The sequence below is a fragment of the Nerophis lumbriciformis genome, linkage group LG31 (genome assembly GCF_033978685.3).
Source record: "Nerophis lumbriciformis linkage group LG31, RoL_Nlum_v2.1, whole genome shotgun sequence".
NCBI classification, from domain to species: Eukaryota; Metazoa; Chordata; class Actinopteri; order Syngnathiformes; family Syngnathidae; genus Nerophis; species Nerophis lumbriciformis.
Window position 1 is genome coordinate 16,381,418 of NC_084578.2, and position 12,712 is coordinate 16,394,129.

Genomic DNA, 12,712 nt, shown 5'->3' on the forward strand with positions numbered 1-12,712 from the left:
TATTTATAACAGTGTTAAAGTTGTTTATACGGCCACCCTCAGTGTGACCTGTATGGCTGTTGACCAAGTATGCTTTGCATTCACTTGTGTGTGTGAAAAGCCGTAGATATTATGTGATTGGGCCGGCACGCAAAGGCAGTGCCTTTAATGTTTATTGGCGTTCTGTACGTCCGTGTACTCCGTACAGCGGCGTTTTAAAAAGTCATAAATTTTACTTTTTGAAACCGATACCGATAATTTCCGATATTACATTTTAAAGCATTTATCGGCCGATACAGTCCGATATTATCGGACATCTCTAACCGTGTTCAAATGGCACATTGTTCTAAAATGTGTCTAAAGCTTTTACTAGCATGTTTGTCCGGAAATTAAACATAAACAACAAAAATTGCTAAGTTTTTCTGTAAAGAAAAAGGAAGGACATGTTGTATTCGCCTTAACCTCGAATATCGTAGATCATTTTCTTCAGTTCCCAAGTTCAAGCCTCAGGTGCAAAAAGCATTTTGTTCCAACCGCAGGTCTAGTGGACGGACAGCTCTGTAATTTGTAGTAGTTTCAAAAGATGCAGGAAGTTTTAGGGCATCTAATCTGCCATGTTTAAGTCTCAGGAGTCAAAGCCTGCAGATACACGGTCTACAGTATTATTAGCCGGTGCAGACTTCACACCGCCTGCATGTGTGTCTTCCAATGGCGTAAATCGGTCTAGTAAAACCAGACTTACGATCAATCATTACGATGTCATTGTCTCGCCACATCGTAGCTCATTCAAATGTGCTTTCGGTGCAGGACAAAAGGAAAAGGGACCCACCGTGAAAATAAAACAGGCAATGAAACATGACACTACCTTCTTATGGTTTTAAAAAGGCTCATCATTAATCAAAACATTACAGGTAAACAATACAAAGCTGTTTGCAATTAAAGGAGACCTATAATGATTTCACTCTAACGTATTTTCCCGACTACTTTTTTCCTACCCTTTGTACCCTGCGGCCTATAAAACTGTGCGGCTAATTTATGGATGTTTCTTCGCTAACCATCATAATGTTTTGTAGTTAATACATAGTTTTCAAAAACACAGACAGTCCCTGAAAAGGTTTGTTATTGTTGGTGTTATGGCGCCATCTTTTGGACGAGTTCATTCACTGCAGGTGCTGCGGGTTGAACATCTACAGTATTTCTCCGTTTAGTGCCTTGAACCTGAAGTACAAGTGCCGTTTAGTCTACAAGCAACGTTTGCAAGTTTAACAATATAACTAACACAATTCATAAGTACTAAACCAGGGGTCCCCAAACTACGGCCCATCCAAAATCCGGCCCGCGGGAAGTCCCAAGTAAAATAAAATAAAATATATATATATTATTTTTACTTGTTATTTTTTAAATCTGTCCTTTCTAATTCATTTTCTACCACTTGTTACTCTCGGGGTCTCCAAGCCACTCAGGCAAATCGTATGGTCTAAAAATGCATTTTTCCATCGATAACGTGACATCAAGTGCGCACTCTTTCATACATTATATATATATATATATATACATATACATACATATACAGCCCGGCCCCCGGCCAAATTGTTTTAATCCAATGCGGCCCCCGAGCCAAAAAGTTTGGGGACCCCTGTTTTAACTATCACATGTTTGATAGTAGTGTTTTCATGCATATTTGTGCGTGCTATTGTAATGTAATTAAGCTTGCGACGTTAGCTAATATGCTAACACGTCTACAAGTGTCTGTGTTAGTATTATTAACTTACAACGGCAATCTCTCTTGTTTTGTTTCAGTTTCACAAATTCCTCAGTAAATTCAATAAAACGTCACCTATTAGTTATTGAGTTTGTAGAGGTAGCTTTAGCAGCTCATGGGTCCATGACGATGGCTTCTGTTTTGTTTGATCACCCGTTTTACTGCCGCGTTACAGACACCGTTTGTAAATAATTAAGGTATGTAAATAAACATTTACAAAATATTTCTGTGTAAATGAGTCATTTCACAACATATTAGCGGCTTATAGTCCGGTGCAGACAATATATGGAAACAAAAATCAAAAATTCTAAAATTTAGTCCTAGTCCTTTATAGTCCTGGAAATACGGTATTATTTAAATAAGCTGCAGATGTATACGTTGAGAAAATAGTTAACGCAGTAAGATTTTTGATTATTTACATATTTTAATTGTTTCTAAACAGTGCCTGTAACGCGGCAGTAAAACAGCTGATCAAACAAAACAGAAGTCATCGTCATGAACCCACGAGCTGCGGAAGCTAGCTCTCCGATCAGCTAAACAAACTATTACTCCCCTGTGATGCTTTGGTGAATTCACTTTAGAATGTGTGAAACTAATGCAATACAAAAATAAAGCCATTGTAAGTTAATAATACTAACACAGATACTCGTAAACCTGTTAGCATATTAGCTAATGCTAAAGACGCTATTTTACACATGTGACGTTATAGTAAGGAAAAATTGTTTTGATTATATTGTAAAACTTACAAACGTTGCTTGCAGTGATGCATGAAGAATCCATACGAGTAGAAACGCTATGGATGGCGAAAAAACGAAATAGCACTGTAATATGGAGAGACACTGAAGCATCTGGCGCCATAGCACAAACAATAAAACACACTGGATTTTTGCTTCTTTTAAAAAAAATATTTTTTTTATTATAGCTGCCAGCGAAGAAAAATCCATAAATTAGCCGCTCTGTCTTGTAAGCCGCAGGGTTCAAAGTGTAGGAAAAAAGCAGCGGCTTATAGTCTGGAATTTACGGTACTCGATCGTAGCTCCTCCCCTGTCGAAACTGCAAAACCCGCGAACAAAGGCATCCAAAACTGCGGAAAAGCGCACGTCAAAATGCATTAACCTAATGTTTTAATACTTTGGCATTGTTTAAAATCTTTAAAATGCAAATTCCAGCCCCCGTCTGTGAGCCCGACTGGGACAAGCAGTAATAAATGGATGGATGGATACATTTAAATATCTAAAACAAAATTCATCCCTTTAAGTTTCTTTACAGTACCCTTTCTGAATATATGTTACACTTTAACCAGAGGGCTGGTTTTCCTTAAAAAAACGTATTTTGCCCTCGACCGACTTCGATCCGTCCACTTTGGACAAACATGAGAAAAGCTAGAACTACTATGACGAGCTGAAGAAGTAACAGTTGTGCTGTGCAAAGAACACGGACACGGTGGTTACTAACACAGCAGACTTCATCAGGCACTCAGCCTCCAATCATTTGGTGCACTGAGGCAAGGTACTACCACTCCTGGATGGAGAGGCTGGAGGCAGAGGGCAGCTGGTGAGAAGAGTTATGGAGAAGTTTTATTGTTTGGTTGGTAACAGGCGGCCTCCTTTCATCACAAGGCTGGCATACCGCTGCCTTGAACACGGACAGAGACTAAAGACCCTATGATCGGTGGCAAATAAACTCCAAGGACAGGCCGTCCATCAACTCGGCCATCCCTGACACGCCATGAAGAAGAGTCAAGTAAATAAAATATGAAAATATAGCTATAAATATGTATTTCTGTTGCTACCACTTATAATTGGTTTATACTTTATGGATATCAGGTGTGTCAAACGTATTTTTATTTTTTTTATATTTAGGGATATATTGCAATTATGGCTGCTCTTTGAGGGCCACATTAATTGATGTGACGGACTACAAACAATTACGTTGCAGACCACAATGAATGATATGGTCAGACTACTGTAAATGACCTTGAGGACTTCATTAGATGATGTGGCAGACCACCTTGAATGAAGTGATGGACCACATTAAATGACATTGCAGACAACATTAAATAATATGGTGGACCACATTAAATAATACGCCGGGCCCCGTTAAATGATGTGGAAGACCACGTTGAATGATGTGACAGACCACACTGAATGACATGGAGGCCCATAATTAATGATATGGCGGGCCACTTTAAAGACATGATTGACCACAATAAATTACGTACTGTAACTTACCACGTTAAAAGACGTGACGGACCACATTAACCTCTTAAGGCCCAAGCTGTTTGTTTACATGATTTTTTTTTTTTTCATGAAAAACCACATTAAATGATGTGGCAGACCACGTTAAATGACATTACGGACCAAGTTAAATGGCGTTACGGACCAAGTTAAATGATGTGGCGGACCACATTAAATGACGTTACAAACCACATAAATGATGTGGCAGACCACATTAAATAACATTACGGACCACGTTAATGACGTTACGGACCACGTTAATGATGTTACGAACCAAGTTAAATGATGTGGCGAACCAAGTTAAATGATGTGGCGGACCAAGTTAAATGACGTTACGGACCACATTAAAAGACATGACAAACCACATCAAATGATGTGGCAGACCACATTAAATGACATTACGGACCACATTAAAAGACATGATAAACCACGTTAAATGATGTGGCGGACCACGTTAAAATACGTTACGGACCATGTTAAATGACGTTATGGACCAAGTTAAATGACGTTATGGACCAAGTTAAATGACGTTACGGACCACATTAAAAGACATGACAAACCACATCAAATGATGTGGCAGACCACATTAAATGACATTACGGACCACATTAAAAGACATGATAAACCACGTTAAATGATGTGGCGGACCACGTTAAAATACGTTACGGACCACGTTAAAAGACATGACCGACCACGTTACAAGGCGTGACGGACCATATTACAAGGCATGGAGGACCAAATTAAATGATGTGGGGGGGACCACATTAAATGATGTGGCGGACCACATTAAATGACGTGGCGGACCACCTTAAATGACGTGGCGGACCACCTGAAGACCACCTTAAATGACGTGGCAAACCACAAGAAATGATGTGGCGAACCACGTTAAAAGACATGACAGACCACATGAAATGACTTGGCGGACCACATTAAATGACGTGATGGACCACATTAAAAGACATTACAGACCACATTAAATGACGTGATGGACCACATTAAAAGACATTACAGACCACATTAAATGATGTCACGGACCACATTAAATGATGTGGTGGACACATTAAATTATGTGGTGGACACATTAAATGATGTGGTGGACACATTAAATGATGTGGTGGACACATTAAATGATGTGGTGGACACATAAAATGATGTGACGGACCACATTAAATGATGTGGCGGACCAGATGTGAGTTTGACACCTGTGCTGGAAGAGAAGTAAAGGTGCTTTCTTTCAGTATTAAAATTACCTTGCAATCTTGTCACTGCAGGACATAGTGAGTAACCTCTCTCCTTGAAGCACCCCGTCCCATGTTTGGATGGTATTACTGGTCCTCACTGGTATGGTGCCCTCCCCGGACTCGATCTTGGTCCGGAGCTGACCCCTTGCTTTCCGATTGGGGTGTCTGTCTCCTTGGTCTGGGGGCAGACAGGAAGAGAAAAAAAGTTTGCAACACTTTCCTCCAGCCCAGTGACTGTTATTTTTCCATAAGCTGTCAAATTTGGAAACAGTCAGTCATTTACCAAAGGACTCTTCTTTTTATTTTTACTCTTTAATGTTGGCAAACCTGTGTGTATGAGAAAGATGGCTTCCCCTTGACAGCTGAGAACTGCCCAATTAAATGATATCAGAAAACATGAACACAACACCGACTGACTAGTGAGTACAGGGTGCACAATTAGACAGCACTTGTTTGCAGTAAAAATGATGACTTGCACTAATCATGTGTAAAGGGCTCTTTCAACCAGAACAACAGTTTGCGTGTTTTTTTTCCATGCTTGAGTGGGTTTTCTTTGCTACTCTGGTTTTCTTTCCGAGCTCAAAAATACCAACGCCAGGTTCGATGAAAACTCAGAATTGCATTTGCTTGTTATAATTGTAAGGAATACAGACATTTGTAAAACAGTAAAGCAGTAAATATGCCACAGGTAGGGAGGGGTGTAACGCTACACAAAAATGTCGGTTCGGTACGCACCTCGGTTTAGAGGTCACGGTTTGGTTAATTTTCGGTACAGTAAGAAAACAACAAAATATAAATTTTTTGATTATTTAGACTAGACTAGACTAGACTTCCTTTTTATTGTCATTCAAATTTGAACTTTACAGCACAGATAAGAACGAAATTTAGTTACATAAGCTCATGGTAGTGCAGGATAAAAAAGCAATAAGGTGCATATATAAATAAATAAATATATATAAATAATATATATATAAAATAAATATATATATATAAATAAATAGATTACTGTACAGATAAATATATTGCACTTTTCCACATGCGTCCACGTTTATGGATGTATGTTATATTGTCTTTTTTATTCCAGCGAGTTAATCCATTTTGGGGGGAGTTGAGGGGATATTATTTATTTATTATTTACCAAATTTGTAAACAATGGCATAACATACATACACACACAGGGTCCATTGCCAGGGTTAATGTGGTTACTATGTGATTATCTAATTTCACATATTTGGGTTAAAAACATTTTTTGCAAACCAGTAATTATAGTCTGCAAATGATGTGTTGTTGTTGAGTGTCTAGAGCTCAGCAGAGTAACCGTGTAATACTCTTCCATATCAGTAGGTGGCAGCCGGTAGCTAATTGCTTTGTAAATGCAGGTAAAAAGGTGTCTTATGCTTAAACTAAAAATAAACAAAAGGGGAATGCCCCTAAGAAAAGGCATTGAAGGCTATGCAGAACGAAAGTAAAACTGAACTGGCTACAAAGTAAACAAAAACAGAATGCTGGACAACAGCAAAAACTTACTGTGGAGCAAAGACGGCGTCCACAATGTACATCCGAACATGACATAACAATCAACAATGTCCCCACAGAGAAGGATGAAAACAACTGAATTATTCTTGATTGCTAAAACAAAGTAGATGCGGGAAATATAAGACATGAAACTGCTACAGGAAAATACCAAAAAAAGAGAAAAAGCCACCAAAATAAGAGCGCAAGACAAGAACTAAAACACTACACACAGGAAAACAGCAAAAAAGTCCAAATAAGTCAGGGTGTGATGTGACAGGTGGTGACAGTACACCTACTTTGAGACTAGAGCTATATTGATGCATGCTTGGTTATGGTTTGGTTTTTAAAGTTATATCCAACAATTGCGACAATGACTTTTAACTATCAACTGAGTTTATGATTTCTGCTGGTGGTGTGCCTCCGGATTTTTTCAACGCAAAAAATGTGTCTTGGCTCAAAAACACTGGAATAGAGAACCTGGAAATTGTGATGTATCATGTTGCATGCATGCATGTTCCAAACAAACTCCAACTCAAACATATTATCAATAAAATAAACATCAAAGTAGTAAACATGCACCTGGGGATAGGTTGATTGGCAACACAAAATTGGCCCTAGTGTGTGAATGTGAGTGTGAATGTTGTCTGTCTATCTGTGTTGGCCCTGCGATGAGGTGACGACTTGTCCAGGGTGTACCCCGCCTTCCGCCCGATTGTAGCTGAGATAGGCTCCAGCGCCCCCCGCAACCCAGAAGGGAATAAGCTGTAGAAAATGGATGGATGGATGTAGTTTATATGAATAAAATATCTCCTAAAGATATTTTATGTTTCCTCCTCTTTGTTGTGCCTATGAAGAATATTTTTTTGTATTGCTTTTTAAATTTAATGACATCATTGCTTAATTTGAATTCCTCATGCAATTGATTCAGCCCACTCTTAACAAGATGAGCAGTAGAAAATGAGTGAATAAATCAATATGATTGCATTGTATGTAATAATATTCATGAAGCATTTATGGCTACATTGCCCAAGAAAGCCCACAAAGACCTCGGGGAAAAAAAAAAGGGACAAAGCGAAAACAAAACACAAAACAACATATGCTATCAACGTTTTCCCTTGGTCCAGCAGCAGCAGAAGGCATCTATTCATTGACTAATTGAGTGTGTCTGCGTTCCATTCAGGCTGCAGCATGCAATGGAAAACACTTTGACAAGTATGGGGGAGGTTAATCAGTCAGACAGTGAGGGTGGGCTGGGCAGGGGGGGAAAAAACTGATAGGCACAGAAAGTGAATAACAAAAAAGCTTTAATTAATGGCGCCTTGTTTCAATATGTCCGACGCGTGTTTGGACTTTGCGGCGGATTTCTAATCAAATTAAACCGCGCGCGAGAGGAAATCTAAAGGATTTTAATTCAGCTAACTGTTGAGGAAGTTGTCAGCCCAGCCAAAAGCTGCATTGTCAAATCTGTCAGCGTAACGAGGGGAGGGGAGACGTTTTACCTTCCACGCCGGCCTCATGCGGGGAGAAGATTCTGGCGTCTCCGCAGGGTGAGGTGCTGATGTAGAGATGGAACTGAATGTTGTCCTTTAGCTTGTAGCCTCCCTTGTCACAGTGTATGAATATTGATTTCTGATTCTCTTCTTTGCTGTTGCTACAGTAACGGACAAAGAGCTGTTATCAATGGAGTAGAAAAACTACTGCAGCAAATGCACCTGAAGAGCATCCAGATACAGAATTAGACCAGACGAGCAAACAAACCACATACCGCATTTTTCGGACTATAAGTCGCAGTTTTTTTTTCATAGTTTGGCCGGGGGTGCGACTTATACTCAGGAGCGACTTATGTGTGAAATTATTAACACATTAGCGTAAAATATCAAATAATATTATTTAGCTCATTCACGTAAGAGACTAGACCAGGGGTCGGCAACCCGCGGCTCTAGAGCCGCATGCGGCTCTTTAGCGCCGCCCTAGTGGCTCTCTGGAGCTTTTTCAGAAATGTATGAAAAATGGAAAAAGATGAGGGGAAAACAATCTATTTTTTGTTTTAATATGGTTTCTGTAGGAGGACAAACATGACACAAACCTCCCTAATTGTTATAAAGCACACTGTTTATATTAAACATGCTTCACTGATTCGAGCCCCGTTTTGTCCTACTAATTTTGGCGGTCCTTGAACTTACCGTAGTTTGTTTACATGTATAACTTTCTAGGACGTGTTTTATGCCACTTCTTTTTCTGTCTCACTTTGTCCACTAAACTTTTAAGGTTGTGCATGAAAGGTGAGTTTTGTTGATGTTATTGACTTGTTGGAGTGCTAATCAGACATATTTGGTCACTGCATGACTGCAAGCTAATCGATGCTAACATGCTATTTAGGCTAACTATATGTACATATTGCATCATAATGCCTCATTTGTAGCTATATTTGAGGTCATTTAGTTTCATTTAAGTCCTCTTAATTCAATGTATATCTCATGACACACTATCTGTATGTAATATGGCTTTTAATTTTTTGCGGCTCCAGACAGATTTTTTTTTGTATTTTTGGTCCAATATGGCTCTTTCAACATTTTGGGTTGCCGGCCCCTGGACTAGACATATAAGATTTCATGGGATTTAGCGATTAGGAGTGACATATTGTTTGGTAAACGTATAGCATGTTCTATATGTTATAGTTATTTGAATGACTCTTACCATAATATGTTACGTTAACATACCGGGCACGTTCTCAGTTGGTTATTTATGCCTCATATAACGTACACTTATTCAGCCTGTTGTTCACTATTCTTTATTTTAAATTGCCTTTCAAATGTCTATTCTTGGTGTTGGATTTTATCAAATAAATTTCCCCAAAAAATGCGACGTATATGTTTTTTTTCCTTCTTTATCATGCATTTTCCACAGGTGCGACTTATACTCCGAAAAATGCGGTATACTATATTTTTCTAACTATAGGGCGCACTTAAAATCCTTTAATTTTTCTCAAAAAAATTGACACTGCACCTTATAATCCGGTGCTCCTAATGCACATATTAATTCTGGTTGTGCTTACCGGCCTTGAACCAAATTTATGTGGTCGTCGGCGATCACTCGAAAAGAGTACACTGCAACACTAAAATCTAAATTAGATTAAATAGATTAAATATCTCAAATAAGGGTGATATTTGCTTATTTTTCTGTCTGATAAGATAATTCTTCTCACTAAGCAGATTTTATGTTAGAGTGTTTTACTTGTTTTGGGACGGCGTGGCGCAGTGGGAGAGTGGCCGTGCGCGACCCGAGGGTCCCTGGTTCAATCCCCACCTAGTACCAACCTCGTCATGTACGTTGTGTCTTGAGCAAGACACTTCACCCTTGCTCCTGATGGGTGCTGGTAGCGCCTTGCATGGCAGCTCCCTCCATCAGTGTGTGAATGTGTGTGTGAATGGGTAAATGTGGAAGTAGTGTCAAAGCGCTTTGAGTACCTTGAAGGTAGAAAAGCGCTATACAAGTACAACCCAACCCATTTTGTTTTAAGGGTTTTGGTCCTAAATGATCTCAGTAAGATATTACAGCTTGTAGCTGAGATTTTATGACCTATATTGAGTAAAACATGCTTGAAACTAGAATATCAACTGTTGCAAAGCTGTGTCATCAACACTCACGAGTAAAAAACTAATTTTTTAAAGTAATAATTTCCTATTTAAAGCATGAAAAAAAAAAATCATGACTTTGACACAATTGTGTCTCATAATTCAAACGGATGACAGCCAAATGGACTTTGCTGTTTTATTTTCAATGAAACAATAGAAAAGATGTACTCATATAGTAGTACAGTTGGTACAGTACAATAAACTGACAGTTAATATTTAAACATTTAACATGCGACATTTCAAACTATTTTGAACAAAAATAGTTCATGCACATTCTTCAAAATTCTTCAAAATTACAATTACAATTTTTTTGGCCGGCGGCCGGGCTGTATATATGCGCACTAATTGACTGAAAGAGCACACACTTGGCGCGATGATGTCATGTTATCGATGGAAAAATGCATTTTTAGACAATATGATTTGCCTGAGCGGCTAATAGACCCCGAGAGTAACAAGCGGTTGCCTTGTTGCCTTTCCATTAAGAACAATAAATTTGTTTTTAGTATAAGTTTGCTGGTTTCAAGAAATGTAATGCCGAGCGCATATCATTATGTCAAGATAATGGCACTAGCATTTACTTAACTTAAGAATACTTTTCAACATATTGAGAAAAAAGGTCTCATTTTCTTTCTACCAAGAAAAGTGCACTTGTTATTAGTGAGAATATTCTTATTTAAGGTATTTTTGGGTTCATTGAAGATAGCTAATTTTACTTGTTTTGGAAAGTCTTGACAAGCCAAATTCCCTTGTTCTATTGGCAGATAATTTTGCTTAGTTCAAATAAAATACCCCTCATTTTTGTATTTCTTTTTCTTGTTTTTGAACACTGACATTTTGCAGCTTATAGTCCGGTGAGGCTAATATATGGATACAAATAATTTTTTATTTTAAAATGTATATGGCTTATATCCTGTTGCATACCATATTCTGATTATGATTTTTTTTAATACATTTTTTTAATCGATTGATCTATATTGATATATAATGTATATATTGTGTTTTTTATGTTGATTTAATAAAAAAATAAATAAATACATTTAAAAAAAAAAAAAGTATTTTATTTTTTTATTTCTTGTGCGGCCCGGTACCAATCGTTGGGGACCACCGATGTAGACCACAAAGAAGTGTTTTGAATGTAGAAAAAAATCATAATATGATCCCTTTAATGCGCCTTATAATCTGATGCGCCTTGTGTATAAAAATAGAGCCGAATAGACCCGCTCTTTGACAGTGCGCCATATAATCCAGTGCGCCTTATAGTCCAAAAAATATTCCTAAATCGTAAATTAGACGGTGTCCACTGACCTGAGGAAGAACTCCAGCTGGGTGTACAGGTATCTCATGAGCGAGCGTCGGGCGATTATCTCAGCGTGGCAGTCATTGAGTGCCAGACCACGGTCGCTCATGTACTCACCGTTGATGCATTTAGTTCCTGTAGAAACACAAATTACCTGTGCTTCTTTTACATCTGTTCCTGTCGGGGGCAGAAAGACCAAAAACATGAGTTCAGTGGACCGCCGCTATATCTTGCATTTGCTATCATCTTTTTACACATAGGATTGCAGTTTTCGGTGGCAAAATTCTCACACTACATCACCAAGAATAGAGTAAACTTGGCGTTTCCCAAACACTCATTTTAGGGCTGCAGATATTGATTATTTTAGTAATCAAGTACAAAACCCAAAACCAGTGAAGTTGACACGGTGTGTAATTCGTACCGATGTCGGTTTTTGATGCAGTACCGCCTGAGGGATCGAAGGTCACGGGCTTAGCCGCTTATGCACTGCAAAAACTGAAATCTAAGTAAGATGAAATATTTGCTTATTTTCTGTCTGATAAGATAACTCTTCTCACTAAGCAGATTTTATGTTAGAGTGTTTTACTTGTTTTAAGGGTTTTGGTCCTAAATGATCTAAGTAAAATATTACAGCTTGTTGCTGAGATTTGATGACCTATATTGAGTAAAACATGCTTGAAACTAGAATATCAAGTGTTGCAAAGCTGCGTCATCAACACTCACAAGTATAAAACTACTTTTTTAAAGTAATCATTTCTTATTTCAAGCATGGAAAAAAAAAAATCATGACTTTGACACAATTGTGTCTCATATTTAAAACAGATGACAGCCAAATGGACTTTGCTGTTTTATTTTCAATGAAACAATAGAAAATACGTACTGTAGTACTACAGTTGTTATTAGTGAGAATATACTTATTTTAAGGTATTTTTGGGTTCATTGAGGTTAGCTAATTTTACTTGTTTTGGAAAGTTTTGACAAGCCAAATTTTCTTATTCTATTGGCAGATAGGGTACACACCGGAGCTCTTGTAAAAAGAGCTCAGC

The 12,712-nt window shown here is 38.2% G+C and overlaps 1 protein-coding gene across 3 annotated transcripts in view; it reads right to left on the reverse strand.

Annotated features, from left to right (window-relative positions):
• The window catches only part of adarb1b (adenosine deaminase RNA specific B1b), a 330,371-nt gene that overhangs the window by 19,815 nt on the left and 297,844 nt on the right, over positions 1-12,712 (reverse strand). For all 3 annotated transcript variants that reach the window (XM_061926523.1, XM_061926524.1, XM_061926522.1), the window contains 3 exons: positions 11,675-11,843; positions 8,234-8,385; positions 5,229-5,397 (listed from right to left, as the gene is read on the reverse strand). In XM_061926523.1, the coding sequence (XP_061782507.1) occupies positions 5,229-5,397; positions 8,234-8,385; positions 11,675-11,843 (490 nt within the window). The remainder of the gene's footprint in view (positions 1-5,228; positions 5,398-8,233; positions 8,386-11,674; positions 11,844-12,712) is intronic.